Source organism: Centroberyx affinis, unplaced genomic scaffold (assembly GCF_046629955.1).
Source record: "Centroberyx affinis isolate AG114_WGS23_722 - 3 ecotype Tasmania unplaced genomic scaffold, CSIRO-AGI_Caff_v1 ptg002291l_1, whole genome shotgun sequence".
NCBI classification, from domain to species: Eukaryota; Metazoa; Chordata; class Actinopteri; order Beryciformes; family Berycidae; genus Centroberyx; species Centroberyx affinis.
Window position 1 is genome coordinate 1,419 of NW_027280567.1, and position 22,509 is coordinate 23,927.

General features: G+C 44.1%; 1 protein-coding gene across 1 annotated transcript in view; it reads right to left on the reverse strand.

The window, feature by feature from the left end:
- Positions 1-348: 348 nt before the first annotated feature.
- LOC139655513 (ras GTPase-activating protein nGAP-like) overlaps positions 349-22,509 on the reverse strand; it is a gene marked incomplete at its 3' end in the record, with an annotated part of 35,475 nt that continues 13,314 nt past the window's right edge. Inside the window, exons 3-4 of the mRNA XM_071532948.1 lie at positions 6,716-6,822; positions 349-461 (exon numbers count right to left, since the gene is read on the reverse strand). Coding sequence (XP_071389049.1) covers positions 349-461; positions 6,716-6,822 — 220 coding nt within the window. The remainder of the gene's footprint in view (positions 462-6,715; positions 6,823-22,509) is intronic.

Consider the following 22,509-nt stretch of genomic DNA (forward strand, 5'->3'; position numbering starts at 1 on the left):
AAACTACATCACTTCCTCTGTTCTGAACACTATCAAACTATATCAGTTTTATACTGAACACTATCAAACTACATCACTTCCTCTGTACTGAACACTATCAAACTACATCACTTCCTTTATACTGAACACTATCAAACTACATCACTCTATTGTGTTTTTCTTCCTTGAATGTAAAGTTGCCATGGCTGTTTAAACCTGTTAAAACCCATGTATAGAACTCCAGTGAGAAGCTAAGCGCTGCTGGCAGATGTTGGTGTTGGTGTCTGTGTCTGTGTCTGTGTTGGTGTCTGTGTTGGTGTCTGTGTTGGTGTTGGTGTCTGTGTCTGTGTTGGTGTGTCAGGCTGTTACCTGTCAGGCTCTGCAGGCCGGAGCGATGGCAGTCTGAAGCTGGTGTTTCTGTCCAGTTTGGTCTGACTCTTCGTCCGCTTGATGGAGCCTTTCAGACGCTTGCTGAAAAACCCCTGAGAGGGAAGACAGGGAGAGACGGACAGTGAGACACAGCGCCTAGATCACCAACATCACAAGTAAACAACAGTCAGGAGGTCAAGGGTCAGAGGTCACAGCACAGTAGATGGAGCAAATACTCCTGTGACCCCAGAATGATCATGGTGTTAGAGAAGAGAAGGGAAAGACAGAAGAGCTGAGGAGAAAACACAAAAACTAGTCTGGACCAAAGTGTTTTACAAAACAGGCGGTGAGAGGCTGAAGGTGCCAAGTCTGTCATTATTTATTAGTCAAATGCATTTCCATCACTATTTATCACATCATTTCTTTATCAACAAAAAAAAAATGCACTGCCTCCAAAACTCAAGGCACATCCTGACACCGAGCCGTTCAAAATAACTGATGAAAGGCAGGTACTGAGAACGGGTCAAACACACAATGTAATTATAGACTACATTTCTTGTGTTTTAGTTGAATGACCGTTGCTTAATGCGCGTCTAAAAATAGGCAACAACACAATGTTTTCTTTTTCTGAAGAATTAATTTTAACAGTACAGTTATTTCTTTTTGAAGTTTGACGATTTGACAGTTTGACTTGTCTCGTTTGACAAGGCGAGAGTCTTTGGAAAATGACCTGGCTGCCTGAATATCTTTTTTTTTTTTTTTTTTTTTCCAGGTTGGCAGATTGGTTTCAGGTCGTTGTTTTATGCACAGAAAAATGGGTCGATGTTCAGATGAGTTTATGTGTCGGATCGGGCGGTTGCAGGTCGGAAGAAAAAAAAACAAAACCTGACCCACGCATCACTACTGTGTAAAATATGCAGATGGAAAAACAGGGGAGGGGGGGTTAGGGGGGGTCCTGGTGTTGATGGTCCACTGGGCAAAACAAGGACAGAGGGAGACGGATGAGGCATACAGAGAGAGAGAGAGAGAGAGAGAGAGAGAGAGAGAGAGAGAGAGAGGAGGGGGAGAGAGAGAGAGAGGGAGAGAGGGGAGAGGGAGAGGGAGAGAGAGACAGAGAGAGAGAGGTGGATAGTCACACGTCAGACAGAGAGGATGACAGGAGGGGAAACAGGAAGTCTGTCAGCTCGTCGTCTTTCTGGTTCACCTTGGTGAGAGGAGGAGGGGGGGAGGAGGAAAAGGAGGAGGAGAAACAAAAGGAGGAGGAGAAACAAGAGAAGGAGGAGGTGGAGGAGGAGGAGGAGGAGGAGGAGGAGGAAGAGGAGGAGGGCGGGAGGGGGAAGAGGAAAAAGAAGAGGAGGAAGAGGTGATGATACCAGCTTCACAGTCCAGACACGGACCTCCATTGAAACTTTGTTTTGACTGATATGGGTTTCTGAAGGCTGATGCTCATATTCACAGACTGAATTCAATATCTTTAAACTGGAACATTTTATGCTAAAGACATTTTGATGCCAAAAACCTCAAAGTATTTGGTGTTTTCCCCCAAAAGTTTCTTCTTGTCAGGGTGGAAAAGCCTCTGAAACCATCATGGGAAACTAAAACTCTGACTGAAACCAGACTAATAATAATAATACTAACAGCAACATATTCTTTCATATTTGTGTGGAATCTGATCAAAATGTTTTGAGGTCTTCCCATAGACATCCAGTGCAATATTGATCAATTCTACAATAACTATGGAATCAATCAAACTGCATCATGTCCATCATGTCAGACTGGACCAGATCCAGAGTTAATAAAAGGACGACATCAGACCAGATATCGGTCTGATCCTGGTCTTGTTGTCCAGCATGAGGAAATCAGCGGAGTAAACAACATTTGTTTACTTGTTATTGATGATTTTAAAACAGCAGAACACACTGCTGACACGCTTCATCACTCTGAGTTTCATCCATTTTTCCAGACCTTGATTTGTTTTGAAGGTTTTGTCTGGTGTTCAATATGATTTACGCAGACAGACATCTTGCCCCTGCTAACTAGGTCATATCACTGTATAGATGAAGATTGTTCTTCACAGAGACAAATATCAGAATATGTGAGATGATTGGCAGGGTTCCTACACGGTTTCCATTTTAAAATTCCATATTTTTCCCAGACCCTATGTTCTTGACCGGATTTGATTTTGGTGGGTATTTGATATAATGCATGCTGACAGCGGCTGGGTAATAAGAGCGTCCCTCTATCTGAACATTATTCTTCACATCAACACAAACTGTGGACTCAAAGTGGCTCTACAACAACATAAAAGCTAGAATCATGTGTGTATCGGACCTGAACCGCAACATTTTCCATACTTTTCCAGACATTTTTTTTCAAATTCCCAAACTATTCAAGACCTGGAAATGATCAAATTCATTTTTAATACTTTTCCAGACTTTCCAGACCTGCGTAGGAACCCTGCTGAGATCACCTGTGACCACACACACACACACACTCAGCAGACCCATTCAGTGTGAAGTGTGTTCAGAGTTCAGCTGACTCAGCAGATTCCCAGCAGCCATCAGTCATCAACTCAAACTCTGTTCCTGTCCCTTTTCTCCAGGTATCAGATCCTTGGTCAAATAAAAGCAGGCAGGGAAGAGAACGGCCTCATTTCCTGAGATATTAATATCCTCAAACGCATCTCTCTCTCTCTCTCTGTGCCCCCCCTCCCCCCTCCCACACTCCCTTTAGGCTCATTGGCTCCCATTAATGCATCAGAATAAATATTTAGCCTGACTTGCAGCTCTCCAGCCTGCCAGCCTCGTCACAGAGACACTGACGCTGAAGGGAGGGACCGCTTCAGACTAGAGAGAAAAACAAAATCATAATCCATCCATCCAAAAAAACAAAACAAAAAACATAATCTTGCAGCTAAAATGCCTTAACATTTATAGTTATGGTTAAAATGAGAGTTTTGTTATTTTTGCCTTAACACTTCGATCAGTGTGGAGAGAGAGTGACTCAAACCCGGGACGTTGTGGTTCCATGGTCCGAGCCTTAAACCACTGAGCCGCCAGGACCATGTGATCACAACTATTGATCACCATGATTGGGTCTTAATGGGTTTGGGAACACAGTTAGTTTTGGTGTTGCAGGCGGAGGAGCAGAGGATCCATCCTGTGGATCCACTGATGAGTGTCTCCATGTTGCTTTGTACCAACAACTCAGTTTCTATTACTTTCTATTACATACTGTACTTGACACACACTTGACTTCCTTGTTATTGTCCGCCAGTTGCTGCTGTGACACCTGAATTTCCCCAATGGGATCAATAAAGTACTCTCTTATCTTATCTTATCTTATCTTATCTTCTTTATCCAGCATGTTCAGGTCGGTTTATTCTCCTCCTTTAGTTCAGCGTGTTTCTCCAGGTGAGAACAAGGACCTTTGACCTCTGGTGGCAGCGAGAGTCTCAGTCCTCTAACAAGAGAACTGCGGTGCGGTTCGTTAATCCAACCGACTACAGGAAACCGCCCCGAAACGCAAGGGATTATGGGTAGAAGGAGACGGACACGTGGTTCCTCATGCGTGGAAAGTCTATGTAAATTAATAAGAACAAAAACAAAAGAGAAGATTGTGCGACTGTTTTTTTTCTTGTTTTTTTTGCAGAACAAAATGAAGTCTGGACTGATGCTCATATGCAGCTATTTCTTCATGTATTCTTAACTGGTATGAACACCACAGAAGAAGAGACAGACCAGTCCATCATGTTTGCTGAAGTTACAGGAAGTGGAATCAGATTTGTTTTGACCCCTAACAAATAATAATATGCAGTAAGAGAAACACTTACTACAAACTAAATAGAGCACAACAAACTATCAACACATTGTTTTCAAGACTTACAGCCTCATTATTTTGTCTTTTCCAGATCAGTTCTGCTAAATTACAGTTTCAGTTTCCTTCTTTCTTCTTTTACAGTTTTCCAGATGCCGATCACTAACAGCATGCTGAAGCGTGCTTTGTTTTATGTATTGTTGTCCTTATTGTAAAGTATTTTATGTGTTCTTATGAAGTGTGCTCTGCTATATGTACAGTATTGCTGTCCCTGATTTAATGTATTGTATGTGTCTTTTGTAGCTGTCATCACACCTGCCCAGGGACTGCAGCTGAAAATTAGCCAAGATGGCTAAACTGGCACATTTACAGAAATGTCTATTAATGTGCACTGTCCCTGTAACTTTAAACTGTATAAATAAATAAAATAAATAAAATAAACAGCGACTTCAAACCAGAGGAGTCAGATGTCCTAGGTCCTAGGACCATTTAGTACCTTTTAGGGTCTTAGGTGTTTTGTAGGTTGTAAATGTTACTGTATAATACATGCACTTTTTCAAATCTAGACGTGTTAGTAAACATATATTTTAAATACTATCTGCTTAGTGTCTGGGCCCCTATTCTCTAGCTTCAGATAGCTTATCAGGGTGTCCCATTTCACATATCTCCATTATGTCTCATACGGTTGTACTTGTATTTTAACTGATTTGTGAATAAACTGAACTGAACTGAACTGACCTGACCTGACCTGTCCTGACCTGACCTGACCTGTCCTGTCCTGTCCTGTCCTGTCCTGTCCTGTCCTGTCCTGTCCTGTCCTGCTGGACGGTCAGCAGTGTGGATGAACCCTAAACCTGCTGAATCCATCACATCACTTCAGAAGAGAGTCAGCGTTCTCTCTTCTTTGTGGCAGACGAGCGACAGCAGCAGAGGAGATGAGCTTCATCAGCCTCTGTCTGACCTGAACAAGCTAAATATAACTCGGCTATCAAGACACATGAAAGAGGCTTTGACTATTGATTTATGTTTTCTCGATATAAATCTCCAGATCATGAAAACATCACATCCGACAGACTTTCCATGCCCGAGATGAACTAGAGCATCTTTCTTCCAGAAGGAGGTTTGAGGATGAACAGGAAACTGCAAAACTATCTGAAGGCTTTAGTTTGCTCTGTTTGAATTTTTATTTTATCTATTATGTCTTTGTTTTATTTACTGGCATTTATTTCATAATGTTATATTTATAATGTAATGTCTTTGTTACTAATATTGTATATATTCGTTATTTAGGATGCACCATTAGCCCCCTGGTTTTTTTAATCTCTCCTGCACAGCTGATTTTCATTTGCTGTATTGTTCTTCTTTTCTGTTTCAGTTTGCAAGGGTTCGAGTCCGACCCAGGACCTCTGTCTCATTTCATCCCTCTTTCACTCCCAGTCTTTCCTGTCTCTTTGAAACTTTGAACTATCTAATAAAGGCAAACATGCCCCAAAAAAAAAATCTTAAAAAAATGTTGTTCTTTTGGTGAGATAATATGGTAAGCTTTTATTTTGTTTCCGTTTCATCAAAAAAGTAAAAACTACTTCGGTGTGATACCTGCAGTCAAATGAACAAAACATTTAACCCATCGAGCTTGTTTGAGTTTCCCCTTAAAGGATCAGGCTGGTGTCTTTAATGCATCTCTTACCGTCAACAAATCCTATGAAAATAACAAAATCAGTAATGATTTTGTTTTGCTAACAAGTCTGGTCCATGTATCCGGGTCCCAGTGCAGCCATGTCCCAGCAGCCATAGAACTCCATTGTATTAAAAAACGATTAAAAACCCGTCACAGAGCCATGCTGCTGCTCTGCAGCATATTTCATCATCACCATGCACCGGGCCGGACCACTTTTTCCTCAAACGACTTAATAAGCCGACTGTAAACACGTTTGCGATCTCAGGAAAGTAGTTCCGTAGCACAGAAAATAGTCCCCCGGCGTAATGAAGAATTTGTTCCCGTTTGAATTTGATTTGGTAATAACTACAACAGTCTGACTTTTCATGGTAACAGTTAGCGATTTTTAAAATGTAAACTATGTCTTTGTGAGCTGAATTTCAAGGTTTTTATCTTAAAATTGGAGCCAATGACTTCAGGGTTGAAGGCTAAAAACGGAACGTGGGAAGTCAGAAAGTAACGGGAGGAGAGCAAACGCATTTGTTGACGGTAAGAAATACATTAAAAAACACCAGCGTTATCCTTTAAATTTCCTCTTAGCTTCAAAGTTAGAAAACACATGTTCCCCATACTGTACAGCCATGTCACATCCATCCATTTTTATGGCTGCAACATCAAAGCAAATGGAAAAAAACTCCTGATGTTTGTGCATCATTTTCTACACGTTTCCCTTGGGATCTGGACTAGAATGTAAAATACAGTTCTGTGGGTTTACAAAGCTTTAGCATGAAACGTGTGTTGAATGATGGAGCCACATGAGGGACCTTAGGGTAGAAGTGTCTGCTCTGTTAGATACAGAAAGGTTTGCTGTCCTGCTCCTCGTCTGTGACTCACCGGCACTTTGAAAGGCGACGAGTTGGGATTGTCAACAGCGACGCTCTTCTCCGAACTGCCCAGACCCGAGATGCTCCGCCTCCTCGGAGAGCGCTCCGAAGACACTTCTGAGGGAGAGAGAGAGAGAGAGAGAGAGAGAAAGAGAGAGAGAGAGATATGTTAGATAAGACAGACCCGCCTCATCATCATCATCATCCTCAGCCTCACTGCCTTCAGCACCAGACGGATGGCGGACATGGCGATGACATTTAGACGTGATGGAGGCATGATGGAGGCGGTGCAGGACGGCTGGACGGAGGACAGAGGGTGCGCTCGTTTGATGGCGCCCCCGTACCCAGCAAGGGTGGAGTCTACTGCTGTAATGGAGTGCATTAAAACAAACCAACTGCTACACTTGAGTTCGTCTAGTTAAGTCAAGAACGTTTCCCTTTCTAAGAACGTATGTCTGATTTTCCGTGTTGCACACTCCAACAGAACAGCAACATCAATCGTGAAAGTCTAGATGTTTTTCTTATGAGCTCTTGAGGATAAAAACATGCATCTTAAGAACTGAAGAGATAAAGAAATATTCCTGGACTCTGCATGTTGGTATTTGACTATTTGAACCACAGAAGGCTTGTTGTTCAGGTCGTGGCTTTCTGTTTTGGTTGCTGGACGGTTTTTGCTGCAGATTCAGAGCGGGCAGGTCGTGAGCTCCACCCAGCTCCACCCACCCAGCTCCACCCACCCAGCTCCACCCACCCAGCCAGCCACTGCGTCACCTTAAACGCCCCCGACGGAGACGGCGACTCCAACGACCAATGAGATGAGAGCACAGACCGCCAGGAGGCTGCTACTCAAATAACAGACAGGGCTGAATTCAGGGTTTTGATCGAGGAAACGTTTCCCCAAACCCAACGACAAGCCTGGACTTCAGATAAATACGTTTTGACTGTTAGAACCCTTGCTAATAATAAATAATAGCTAATAATAGATAATTTCTCCTTTTTTGGTGGTGTCCTACAGCTGCAAGAAAAAAACTGCTATTTGTCAAGTGAAGATTGAAGACCGAACCATTTTAAATCTTCCTAGACTACAAGAAGCACATTAAAATAAGCCTTGCTGATGTTCCTACGTCACATTTCACCAAACTATTCTTCCAGCTCTGCACAGAATGCATTATAAAAGAAATCTGGGTTATGTGGAGGAACAGAAAGCAGGTTCAGTCCAACACAGATCTTCTCCAGCGAGGTTAAATTAAAGAGATATAACAGCGGAAGTGGTTCTCTCCCCGCCGAGTTATTTTTGCCTCGTTCTGACAAACTGCCGCCCGGCTGGAAAGTTGCAGCTATGTGTGTCAAGGGCAAGCGGGGAGAGCCGGGTTCAAACCCCCGGATCAGCACCGTCCCGTCCGCCGGCTGACGTGTCCTTGAGCCAGACGCCGAGTCCCTACCGGCTCCAGGCCCTGACCTCTGACCTCGCTGTGGAGGGGGGGGTGAAAGAGAAGACGATTCCTCCTCTAGCAATCAACAGAGGATCATGAAGAGAAAGCATGAACGTCATCACACAGGACGGTCTGCTGGGATCCTGAGGGTTTATTTTTGTTTGTTTGTTAGAAAGCCAAGGTATTTTCTGTGTGCAAAATGGGTGCGTCCCGGTGGCTCGGTGGTCTGAGGTTCGTACCATGTAGACGGGACGGGGGATGATGTGTCACATGTCATCCCCCCTTCTCTCCCCAGCTTTCCTGTCTCTCTCTACTTTGAGCCTCACAAAGCTGTCATTGCTATGTTTTTTTTTCAACAGGTAATTAAAGGAATAGTTCACCCAAAAATGTCTCCTCACCCTCATGCCAAATGAAACTCAGGTGAAGTTTGTTAGTCCATATAACACACAGGGAGGCTGTAGCACAACTTGGTAGCAGCCTTCTCCAAAACAACTGAAGTCAATGGGGACCTGTTCTTTAGAGCTCCAAAACAGTCACACTGTGAATAGAAAGACCTATACACCATTATTTGTTGCAAATCAATCAGCTGTAGTTAAGATTTGCACTAAATGATGGTGTAAATATACTGTAGGTCTTTTTGGAACTCTGAAGAACTGGTCCCCACTGACTTCAGTTGTTTTGGAGAAGGCTGCTATGGAGTTGTGCTGCAGCCTCCCTGTGTGTTATATGGACAAACTTCACCTGTGTTTCAACTGGCATGAGGGGGAGGAGATGAGGACAGGATTTTCATTTTTGGGTGAACTATTCCTTTAACACAAAATGAATTAAAAAAGTAGTGAAGACATTTCTGAGGAATGAGTTCCTGACAAAGTGTCTGGTTGTGGAGCTGTGTGGAGTGTTTAGCTGTACTGTCCGCTGGAGAACGCTCTGGTTACAGTCATATTCATTTGTGCCAAGTTAGCAGTTAGATAGCTTTAGATTTCCATCATCAGCCCAGAGGCTCACAGGCCGTCCAGGGCCCAGCAGGGTGAAGCTAATGCTACAGTCTCTCTTAATGCCTGTGCACATTGCAGTTAATATTCCTTTCCATTTCTGGTCATTTGTAAGAGAAGACAGCCAAAGTTGTAAAAGTCAACATGGCTGACAACATGACAGGCTGGCAAAACTACAAAATAGATGATAAATTTGGTGTATCAATGAGCTAAAAATCAATGATTTTTTTTGTTTTTCCTCCAGTTGCAGAAAATCAAGTTCACCCAACAGACTCATTCTATCAGAGGTGGAAACTGTTTTTGACATATTTTCAGAACTTGTCTGTAACCCCACCAGATTAAGCCGACTATCTTTCATGATCACATATGGATGTAATGTATGGATGTGTGTAAATTCTGGTGATTAGCCAGTTCTACAGTGTTAATGGTCAGTTGGGTTGGTTTTTTTTTCTCTTTGGGGGGGGGGGGCGGTAGACAGTTGGGGGGGGTGTTTCATTGGGTTATTGTGTTATTATTCCTAAAATCCTTTGGTGGTGTGTACCTCTCCAATATTGTTTGTGGTACCCTATTTGCTTTGCAGAAGCATCAATAAAACGTTGAATCAATGACTAAGATGATGTATTAGATGAAAGGTTTGCTCCGTGTCCAGTGAGCAGCGGCTGCTCCTGCGTCCCGTTCTGGACCGACCGTCCAAACAGACTGAGGAGCAGAACGGGAAGCAGGAGCAGAGAAAACCGCCCGACCCGTCCGTCACATCCAGCTCCCTGGCTCACATCCAGCCGTATTGATTTGATTCTATATTTAGTTCCCTTATTTCCCCGGAGCTAACTGAAGAGCCGTCCAGTCTGAGGTCGTCTCTGGAGGTTCGGAGCTCGACCGTCGGCCGGTCCGTTCACATGCTGAGTGTCGGGACGGTCCTGTTCCCAGACTGTGGTTCATGCTAGTTCTTCACCTGCAGCAGTGGCTCTACAGCGCCGTGCGGGACCTCTTGAGGGGTCCAGGGGTTCTTCAGCAGGTTCCAGGGGTTCTTCAGCGGGTTCCAAAGGCAACATGAGGAACGGTTTGAGTTCACTTGGCGCTGGGTGATAATTCAATATCATCGTTTAATGTCTTTCAGTGGAATCATATGGTGATGATATGCTGTCTGAACTGACAATAACAAACCAATTTTATTTAAAAATGGAATATAAAAAGGAATATAATATACGAAAATTTCAGTTGCGTTTGACATCACACCTAACATTACTGTTCGGTTCAATGGGAAGGAACAATAATTTAATTATCTAACGTGATTTTGCATACATGAGCCATATCGCAGAATATATAGATATCGGAAAAAAAAAACAATTATCGTGATACTGATTTCAACCAGATCACCCAGATTTCACTATAACTTAATACAGAAGAAATTATCCAAATTAGAGAATGTATGAGTGCCTATTCTAACCCTAGGCTTCACTCTCACCATGTTTACAACACTGAACCAACAAGTCAGATCTCCCCATATGAATCCCTGGGTTTAAACCTGGTCAAACGGGGGTCTGTGGGGATGAATGTGGGGGTTTTTCTGGGGTTTTTTCGGGGGTCTGTGACATGAAAACATTGAGAAGCCCTGCCTTATATTATACAACAATAATACATTCATCACATTGTAACTGAGGGGCACAGAGCGAAACGGAGCATGCGGCAGTCAGCATTTATCGGTGGAGGGAGGGAAGGGAGGGAAGGGAGGGAAGGAAAAAAAAAAAAAAAAAAGAAGCTACTTTGCAAAGTGCTATATCAAGTTCCCAGCTGCTGTCCTGCCGGCTCCTGCAGGCCGGAGAGACGCGGCGCTGCGCTGCATGCAGCAGAAACAAGCCGGAAACTTCATGCACGTCCCGCCGCTCGGGTCAGAGAGCGGAACGACCCGCCGGACAGCGGAGGACGAGGAGGACGAGGAGGACGAGGAGGAAGCAGCGATGGCACCAAACACGACGGCGGTGTTTGTATGACACAGGAAATGAGCGTTCATCGCCACATACAGAGGGACGACAGGAGCCCGAGACCAGCGGCAGCCCACACACACACACACACACACACACACACACACACACACACACACACACACACACACACACAAAGTTCAGACAACATGCCGTCGAAAGCATGGGATCACACAGAAACCAGACAGGACAGACGGAGTGAGGAAGAGATGATCAGAGAGAGAGAGAGAGAGAGAGAGAGAGAGCCAGTACCTCGATCACAGCTGTTCCCCATCATCTGAGGAGAGGACACACACAGTCAGACGTGATTGGCTAAACCGGGGACTGTCCAGCACGGTCGGCCAATGAGGTTAAGCGGTTCCCCTGTACACGTCCGTCTCCTTCGTCCCGTGGACATGCCTTCGCCTGGCATCCGAAACCTAGCTCTCCCTCAGCACCGCATCCATCCTCCTCCTCCTCCTCTTCCTCCTCCTCCTCACAGTCCCTCCTCTCCCATCCTCTCCTCCTTTTTGCCCTTTTCTCTCTCTCTCTCTCTCTCTTCCTCCCTGCCTCTCTCTCTCTCTCTACTCGGCAGTAATTCTAACCTTTACTTTATCAGCGTCTCTCTCTCCGTTTCAGCTCGCCGGCTGAGGAGGTTTTACCGCATTTATTAAATCAATTGCTGTAACTGCACTCTGTTCTCCTTCCTCTCCTCTCTTGCGTCTTCCTTCTCTCCTCTGTCTTTTCCTCTCTCTCTGCAGTCGCTCTCTCGCTCTCCCCCTCTCTCTCCCTCTCTCTCTCTCTCTCCCTCTCGTATCGTCTGCCAGGCTGCTGCAGCTGAGATGCAGTCCTCCTCCGGAGCTACAGGACGCATTTAGTGCTGCGCTTGGAGGATAATTACTAAATAAGTTTCCCTTCAGCCGACTGATGTGGGACACAACTCTGGGGGCTTCGGCTATTAAGCATGTCTAACTGTGTGTGTGTGTGTGTGTGTGTGTGTGTGTGTGTGTGTATGTGTGTGTGTGTGTGTGTGTGTGTGTGAGTGTGTGAGAGAGATAAGAGAGAGAAGCCACAGCACTAGTCCTGGTACCTTGAATCGCTGTATGGCTGAATCACAAACGAGGACAATATTATGAGGAAACACACTCAGTGTGTCTGTATGGTTGCAGTTTATTCCCAAACCAGCAGCTGTAACAGATTCTCCCAATGGGGAAACACACACAATAAATAATGCCAGAAATACACCTTCATATTAGTACAGTTAAAGTAACAATCGATGACATTTTCATATGAATAAATGTCCATTTTGCTCCTCTCTACTGGATCGCTCTAACACAATACAACAGTGATCCAGTTCATAAATCTTCTCCATTGTCTGTTCTAAACAGCCGGTGTCTGGCAGCTCTTTCCTGGGAAAAATCCTCTGCCGCAAACATTTCCGGTTTATTTGGAATCAACAGAAGAAGAAGAACTGGGTAGTTAGCATGAGCAGCGACAGCCACCATGGCTGAACAGACAAAGAAAAGAGAAACTCCATCTGCATCAACAGGAAATCCAAGGAAAAAGACAAAAACACCACAGCAATGAGCGCTTAGCACCAAAGATGTCGCCACAATCCAAAAAAAACACAGATTTTAGAGATTACCACTTTGAGCCGGCACAATAACCTTAACATCCAAAGTTTCGACAAAGGTTTTCCTCAGGTGTGAGCTGACAAAGACACGCTGCCGCTACTGCGCCAAAAACAAACACTACTAACACAAAAACCGCACAAACCGAACATCACTTTCCTCTTAAAGAGTGCTGGACCACCAGAGAACAGATTTGGCCCATATCTGTTGCTGTTTGAGTCTACGTTATGTTTCATGTTGAGTTTGTAGTGCTAAAAATTTATTTTAATCATAATAAATAATACATTTTAATTTCACATTTTCTCTAGCAGTGGGGGTAATTTCCTTGCTGTGGTGGTGCACCACTGCTAAATGAATACAGAGGAAACACTGCAGGCTAAGTTTCAGTACCAGCCCAAGGAAGCACCTACGATGAATTATTAAGGACTCCCAACTAAATATATATCCCATACCACCGGCTCAGTATGCTGACCTGCTGGCCCTGAAAAACATGGAGCTGCAACTGTGGTGTTTTTCTTTTCTGACTTGAATATTAAGTTGATGCAGTGGTTCATGTGTTCAGGGAGCTTCATGACACTCGGGCTCTTGAGTGTCATGTCTGGTTTGTCCAAACCGTCAAAGGTCCGGTCCTGATGTACTGGAGCCTTCATCACCACAGATGAGGCAGGTGAGATTAACAACAGACAGGCTGTAGGTTTTAACTAGAATGCCCCATCTGCCATTTGGTGGATGATTTTATCCAAAGAGCCTTACAGCACCATGGCAGCTCATAAAGCATGAGTAAACCTGGTGGGAATGGAACCACTAACACTGGCAGTGTTTCCCAAACTCCACTATTGGCGTTTCCCAAAATTCCACAAAACGTGTCTCGTTACGTCAGTGTGGTGTCAATGTGTTGTTCTTACGATACCAGTGAAAACCAAAACACCAACACAGCACCAATACAACACCAAGCAACACAAAGCCAACAAAAAGCCAATGCAACAAAAATCTAACGCAACGCCAAAGCAAAACCAACGCAAAGCCAACGAAATGGCAACACAAAGCCAATGAAACAACGCAAAGCCAACGAAATGCCAATGAAACAACGCAAAGCCAATGAAACAACGCAAAGCCAACGAAACGCCAACGCAAAGCCAATGAAACAACGCAAAGCCAATGAAACAACACAAAGCCAATGAAACAACGTAAAGCCAATGAAACAACGCAAAGCCAATGAAACAACGCAAAGCCAATGAAACAACGCAAAGCCAATGAAACAACGCAAAGCCAATGAAACAACAATGCAAAGCCAATGAAACGCCAATGCAACGTGACAGTGGGTCACCTTTCACTGACTTCTCTTTAGAGCTGTTGGCTGCAGTGGAGTTTGGGGGTTGGTGCCTTGCTCTACCTGTTGAGCTACAGTGGGAATGGAACCAACAACCATCTTCCCTCACCATACAGTACTCGGCAGCATCAGGTCTCTGACGGACTTCACATTCCAACTCCTGCTGTTATCTGCTAACAAGATATTGATTTCAGGAAGGCCTGGCCATGGCTCAGCTTAATCAATTGTTTCACTAGATTTACCAGGAGCTGGAGGTGTGACCTTGACATACTGGGCTAGATACCGACTCCCTGCAGGGACGACGGCTACGCTGCCGACTGGAGACGAAACACAGAGACTGAACACTGGGAGGGAAACCACCCGATACCAAGCAAATACTGGCAAACATTAGTCTGTGTCTGACAGGTTAGTCGACTCTTCAGGTAACCAACCGTCATCTGGAGTCCTGCTCCATTCTGGATTTTTCGGGCTACAATGAAAGTGGATGGTGGATTTTGGATGAAAAGGCCACTGTGGCCTATAGAAAATAACATTTCCTGCCCTGGAACAAAGCTTAAAAACAGACAGCGCTACAAAAATGGTGCAATGTGTCTTTGGTTTGGAGCATGCAACTGAATGGAACAAAAGTCCAAGGCACTCTTCTTTGAAAAACTTTAAAAAGCCTTTATTTTATGGGCTCATCTAGGGATATTTAAAAACACAACACTCCTACGTGTTTCGGCATTGGCCTTCATCAGGGAAAACAATACGTGTTCAAAAAATTGTTTTGAACATGAATTGTGCCTTGGACTTTTGTTTGATTTAGTTTACCTGCTCTGTTGTGTTTTATGGCTAATTTATTATTGGTGAAGTGGAAGGAGATGTTTACCTCCCTAGTTTCCTCTTATTTAATTTCAGAGAAAATAGTGAATGGTAAAATAGTCTGGTAAGTTAGTCTCCTCTTCATGTAACCAACCATCATGCAGAGTCCTGTTGTATTCAAAACATCTAGTTAGCTGCTAAAATAGAGAAAGTGGATGGCGGATTTTGGGATTTATCGAGGTTTTCTTGGAAGTTTTTCCTTGGATGCATTGTGGGTCTAAGGCTGGTGGTGCTGGTAGGTTAGGCTGTTATGTCTTGATAAAATCTGTTTTTGTGTGTCTTGCTCTTCCTGATGTTTGTTCTATATCATTCTGTTCTACGGTTGATTGTTGATCAGTTAGCTCTAGTTAGGCTCATACTCTGTAAAGTCCTTTGAGACCGGCTGTGATAAAGAGCTGTAGAAATTTAACAAACTTCAACTTGAACGTATCCTTGTTCTGTTCGAGGATTCTGTGGAACAGTGAGCTGAAACACAGAATTAGCCTCGTTTTTTTTTAAACCAGGATATACCAGCCACTGGAGAGACTGGAGGATTACATTAGTATCCTGCCTGGGTGAATGTATTTTTGTGACGAATGATGTATCATTTACTGTCTATATGTAGACTGATATGTAGAGTCTATTGTCTATAGTTTTGTTACAGGTCTGTTGTCCTGTACCATGTCAGTATGTGCTGTACTGTTATGTCAGTTAATGTGTCTCTGCACCAAGCCACCAAGACTAACTCCTGGACACTCATTGCACTTTGCTAATAAAGTGTCTGTTTCCAGAGGCTTCACAGTAATTTTCTGGCTGGGATCAGAGCGTCCCCGACCAGGAATCTGGGCGAAAATGAGTCATATCATGGTCTGTAGTTATCAAGCTTCCCAGAGTTCCTCCTGGGAATTGAGCTAAAAATATGTGTGAGAGCAGAAACACTCAGAGCTCTGAGAAGAACCTGAGAGTTCGTTATCGAGTGTCATATCCCGACTCTCAGTGGTGAACACAAGTCTGAGAAATTGATCCATCAATCTTTTCTTCTGCTGGCACTCGGTCCTGCGGGCTGAGAAGACTTCTGCAGCACTGCGAAACTCCTGCCAAGCTAAAGGCCCTTTAATAAGTTAGGAATACTCATTACTCAGAAGAATAAAAGAGAGTTAAGAAGGAGCAAATTAGTGTCTGTCGTATAATCTCCAGGCAGTTAGGACCAATTTCATACTGAGATGCACAGTAATCACCGACCCAGCTATAGTGTAGTGTGCTTTCTGTGAAATAAAAGAGGAAGAAGCTGGGGTTTTGTTGTGAATTAACAGGGTAAAACAACAGATACACATCTCAGTCCTTTTCACCAGTAACACAGCAGCCATAAAACACAACAGGGCAGAACACTAACTGTCCTGTCTACAGGCCACAGTGGCTGATTCAGCCAAAATCCACCAGCTACTGTCAGCTTAGCCCACATGTTCAGAACAGGAAAGGACCTTCAAATGATGGTTGGTTGCCTGAAGAGTAGACTATTTGTGCATTCATGTGTTGTTGGGATTATGGGATATATGATCACCTAAGTCAAGGAAATCAGGATTCCAAGTTAATGAAATGGTCAAGTTGTGACGCAGCAGCCTTAGACCAGTGGTTCTCAACATGGGGTCCGGGGACCACCAGGGGTCCTTGAGGGGGTTCTAGGGGGTCCCCAGCAAATTGATGAATTTTTAAACTTCACCGTTATTTCATTTACAAGAAGTGAACACAATTAGAGAATGTAGAAGAATGACTGTTTTGGTCATAGTTTCTCTGTTATCTCTCTACCTACAATACAGATAGTCACGATATTCTGGACAAAATCAAATCAAACAAAAATATTCTTAGATTTGAGTTTGAGAGACAAAATCTCATCAAATGGGGGTCTGTGGCTCTAATGTGGACTGGATTAAGGGTCTGTGATATGAAAAAGGTTGAGAACCACTGCCTTAGACAACATGGCTGACAGGAACATCGCTCTGTCTGTTGACAGAAAGAAACAACTTAAATTAAGCTGCATGCGACCCATCTAACATAATTTCAACCCTTAAACTCTTTGTTTGGAGACCAGACAGAAATCAGACGCTTCATCACCTCCACGTTTGGTTTTATTTCCGACCAAAAAGCACATGAGCGCACAAGTTGGCTGTCCGTCTTCACAACTCATAGAAAAGTGTATCCAATGAATGTGACATAATTTACCAGCCACTTTTACTATTTTAGTAGCCAACTAGATGTTTAGAATAGACTTGTTTTCTAAACGATGGTTGGTTACCTGTCGACAAACAAGTTTTTCAGGGTTTCTGGGTGTTTTTCCTTTGATTTCCAGTTGGATGTGAACAGTTTTCCTTCTTTTCTCTGTTCCTGATCAAAATAACGCCCGGAGTGAGGCGAACAGACACAAGCGGCCTTGTGTGTGAGCAGCGTGACGCCGTGGGCGGCCGAGGAGGATGAACGGGAAGACGTGATGTCATGAAGCAGCAGCGGCAGGAATGCTGGGAATGCGAAGCCATTCATAACTCTGAACCAACACACCTGACGCTCTGGAAACACCGACACAATACTACAGACAAAAGGGCAGCTCTGCCTACAAAGGAAGCCTTTGTACGGGACACGCTGCTCACAACAGCGCTGTCTGGTTCGGTCACACGGGCGGGACCGGCCGGGTTAGGGGTTCAATTCCCTCTGAGGCTTAGCGTTCCGACAGTTTCAGTTTCAATATTCCACTTTTTCCAGACCTTTTTTGTGTGATTTCCAAACTTTTCAAGACCTTGGAAAACACCCATTTCATTTTCCAGACTCTCCAGACCTGCAGGATCCCTGGATAGCTGGGTTTTGAAGGCCGAAACCGTTCTTTTTAGACTGAAGGCGATAGCTGCTAGTTTGTAATGATGTTCAATCTTTAAAACTCTTAATTCAAATCTTTAAATTTGACCATCTTCATGCCCAAAGATTCACAGTAATTTCCCCTAGAATTTTACTCTTGCCGGGTGGAAAAGCCTCTGAAACAGCATCCAGACCATCACGGGACACTAAAACTCTCCACTGAAACCAGACTAATGATAGTTTTACTTCAAACCCTCCACCTGTCCACACAAAGCGCTGCAGCAGCTCAGTGTTGCTGCTTCCTGCTCTGTGGATGATCAGCTGGTTCATGCTGTTTGACTTCTATGACTTTTCTCTACAGCCTGTAATCACATCTTGTATTGTCACTGTTTCTGTGTGTGTGTGTGTGTGTGTGTGTGTGTGTGTGTGTGTGTGTGTGGGAGTGGAAGATGTAAATCTCTGTATTTGTGTATGAAATAGTCCTGATACAATCAATTTATCGATTATAGTTTTGATAATGGATTAATCGTTTTAGTCATTAATTGTCAAAATAGCGAACATTTGGAAAAACACTAAGATTTGCTGCTTTTCTGTTTCATCTCATAAAATTAATACTTTGTGTTTTTTTGGCTGCTGGTCAGGAAGAAATCTGAAGAATCACTTTGGACTCTGGGAACTGTGATGGGCATTTGTCATTTTTTACGTTTTATAAACTAAATCATTGATCGATTAATCAAAAAAAATAGTGAAAATAATCGTTAGTTGCAGATCTGGTTTGATATGTGCTCTATATTTAAACAGACAATAAACACTGGATTTCCCTCTGCAGCTCTGAACACTGCAGACTAACTCACCTGAACACAGCATGGAGCAAACAGTCACACACCAACACACACACACACACACACACACACACTCTGACAGAAGCTCCTGAGCGGGTCAGACCCTGCTGTCTCTGTGGGCGGAGCCAGGCAGGAGCACTGCAGTGACTCAGGTGAGCCTCATTATGTCTGAATTAACTTCACATCTGAACGCTCCGCAGCAGCTGAATATTAATAAGCGAGCCGCAGAACGAGTTGCGGTCTGGCCGATCCGCAGTCTGGCCGATCCGCTTCCAAGTTCAGCTGAAGGCCACGAGCCTCAAGTTCCCCGATCCCCCCCCCCCCCGGCCGAGCCTCGAGTCGCCTCAAGATGCAGGTGAGAGGAAACACAGATTTATTATCCGTCTACTGGATCCATCTGTCTGTCTGTCTGTCTGTCTGTCTGTCTGTCTGTCTGTCTGTCTGACCACTCATCTGCCTGACCCGACTCCGGCCCGAGAACCAGGACTTTCCACTCACCCTGACCGGCACCCAGGCAGGCATTACATTACAGAAACTAAGAATGAAGAGTAAAGAACTTAAGCACTCAACTCCAAACTGCCCTCAGGCTCTTCTTCTGCACACGGATTCAATAAAAGAGGAAAGTCCGCACTACCAAATGAATTATAAATATTCATTGTAACGCACAGCAGCAGACAAAGAAACAAACGTGTTTCAGCACAAAGTCTTCATCAGCATCCAAGACTTCATCAGGGAAACACTGATGGAGTCTTAGTGCTGAAGTGCGTTGGTTCCTTTGTCTGCTGCTGTGCGTTTTAATAAACGATATCGGCCGATAAATCTTTCTAACCAGACTCACAAGAACTCTAATCCAGAGTTTGATATTGTTAATGCTTCTTTATCCTTTATACCAGTGATTCTCAACCTTTTTTATATCAAGGACCCCAATCTAGTCCACACTGGGGCCACGGACCCCCATTTGATGAGATTTTGTCTCTCGGACCCAAATCTGAGAATATTTTTATTGTTAGATATGATTTCTGTATCGTAGGTAGAGAGATAACAGAGAAACTATGATCAGAACAGTCATTCTTCTACATTCTCTAACTGTGTTAACTTCTTGTAAATGAAATAATGGTGATGTTTAATAATTCATCAATTTGTTGGGGACCCCCTGGAACCTCCTCAAGGACCCCTGGTGGTCCCCGGACCCCACGTTGAGAACCACTGCTTTATACGCATCATTTCATTAAAGAGGAACTAAATCCCAAACCCAATTATTTGGTGAAGCCTGACGCCTAATGGTGAAAAGTAGGGTGCTGAACTGGCCATCTGCTATTGGCTGGTCTTTGTACCAACAGCCAATAGCAGAAGGCCAGTTCAGCACCCGGCTTTTCACCATTAGGCGTCAGGCTTCACCACAGATCTGGGTTTAGTTCCTCTTTAAACTCCTGACGACCGCCCAATTTCAGATCCAGGATTAATAAAGTGTCAACCCATCTCAGACAGTCAACATCCTCCTCCTCATCATCCTCCTCCTCATCATCTTCCTCATCATCATCCTCCTCCTCATCTTCATGGGGGATCCTGGCAGTCCAGCAGACAGATCAGTTTTCACAACAACTATTCAAGGAATTCCTTTTCAAATTCTGAAACCAGTTGAAACGAAGTCGTGTTCTCCTTCTGTCACGGGAACCTCCACTCACATTACTGCACATTCCTGCCAAACTATTTCAACAGTGGAGTCAGACTGAGGCAGTATGATTCAAAAGTAGGATTACATTTTTTTATTATTATTATTATCCCACTACTATAATTGGAGAGCGGATTGTGTGTTTTTGTGTCCCAAGAGGAGGAGAGGAGACAAGGAGAGGAGAGGAGAGGAGGAGAGGAGAGGAAGACAGGAGGAGAGGAGAGGAGAGAAGAGGAGAGGAGGACAGGAGGAGAGGAGAGGAGAGGAGAGGAGAGGAGAGGAGAGGAGAGGAGGAGAGGAGAGGAAGAGACGAAAGGAGAGGAGGAGGAGAGGAGACAAGAAGAGAGGAGAGGAGAGGACAGGAGACAAGGAGAGGAGATGAGGAGAGGAGAGAGGAGAGGAGAGGAGAGGAGAGGAGAGGAGAGGAGAGGAGAGGAGAGGAGAGGAGAGGAGAGGAGAGGAGAGGAGAGGAGAGGAGAGGAGAGGAAAGGAGAGGAGAGGAGGAGAGGAGAGGAGAGGAGAGGACAGGAGACAAGGAGAGGAGATGAGGAGAGGAGAGGAGAGGAGAGGAGGAGAGGAGAGGAGGACAGGAGGAGAGGAGAGGAGAGGAGGAGAGGAGAGGAAACGGAGAGGAGAGGGGAGGAGAAGAGGAGAGGAGAGGAAGAGACGAAAGGAGAGGAGGAGAGGAGACAAGAAGAAGAGAGGAGAGGAGGAGAGGACAGGAGACAAGGAGAGGAGATGAGGAGAGGAGAGGAGGAGGAGAGGAGACAAGAAGAAGAGAGGAGAGGAGGAGAGGAGAGGAGACAAGGAGAGGAGATGAGGAGAGGAGGAGGTTATAAACCTAGTTATTAATAATAATAATGAAGAAAACAAAGCTGTATAATTTCATTGTTAAGTGACTTTTTTCATTTTAACAAAAAAATTCAACATTCAATAGTCTGTCAATAATAGGTGGATCTAGAAAAAAATAATCCAGTGAGTATTGATAATGTACATAAGCATGTAAACCTGTTGAAACACTACAGGCTCCAACTGTCTTCACTGAACTTCATGGTATTTTTTATCTCCTATATTATCACTATAATATTCCTACAGGGTCTTATAGTTGTTCTGTGATATCTGAACAGGATTCTTCTGAAATGTATTCCAGGTTTCCTCTCCTTCTTCTTCTTGAGGACATTATTGTGTTTTGTAACTGAACTTGTCACGTTAATCTGAACTCGTCTCTGTCAGCGGATATCGAGTCTGAGCCGCTGAGTGAAGCGGTCTGGATCTGATCCAAGGTCAGTCTGTCGACACTCTGGCGCTGTGGTTCTCAACGTGGGGTCCGCGGACCACCAGGGGTCCTTGAGGGGGTTCCAGCGGGTCCCCCAGCAAATTGATGAATTGTTAAACTTCACCATTACTTCATTTACAAGAAGTTAACACAGTTAGAGAATGTAGAAGAATGACTGTTTTAGTTATAGTTTCTCTGTTATCTCTTTAGCTGCAATACAGACAGTCATGGGATTCTGGACAAAATCATATCTGACAATAACAACATTCTCAGATTTGGGTCCGAAAGACAAAATCTCATCAAATGGGGGTCTGTGGCTCTAATGTGGACTGGATTAAGGGTCTGTGAAATGAAAATGAATGAGGATCAGTGGTTTAACGTGTCGAGGAGAGGAGGACGGGCTTCTCATTAAGACCAAATCACATTCAGAGCCTCCATCAACAGAACAGAACAGAACAGAACAGATCAGCCTGTGGGGTCGAGTGTTCCCACCGGACCGGTCTATCACCTGGAGGTAATGAAGGTTTCAATAAGGCAGCTTTTCTCTCTAGTCTTTTTCAAACTCTTGTACCAGACTGATGCATTAAGTCTCTGTGTGCCTCTGGTAGAGTCTTGGGTCGTGTCTCTTCCTCTATGATAAAACCCCCAAATCAGTGATTCTGTGATCTGTTGCTCTGGTAGAGCAGACTGGAGACTTGTGTGGTTTTTTCTCTCTCTCCATTCACTGCCATTGTCTGGAGGAACAGTCTGAAAATCACTTCTAGCACATAAAGGAACGCTGACAAAGCAGATTCTGACTATATATAAAAAACTAGTCCTGCTGCTGAATTGTTTTGAAGTGAATCTCTTTCTTTATGTTTATTAAACCTTTCAGTCTGAACAAGTGGAACACCGAAATTGGAGGAAACTTATGATGGAATGAAGAAAATAGTATGTTTACCAATAAGTGTAAATAGACAAAAAAAAAAAGTGAGAGACTAGTT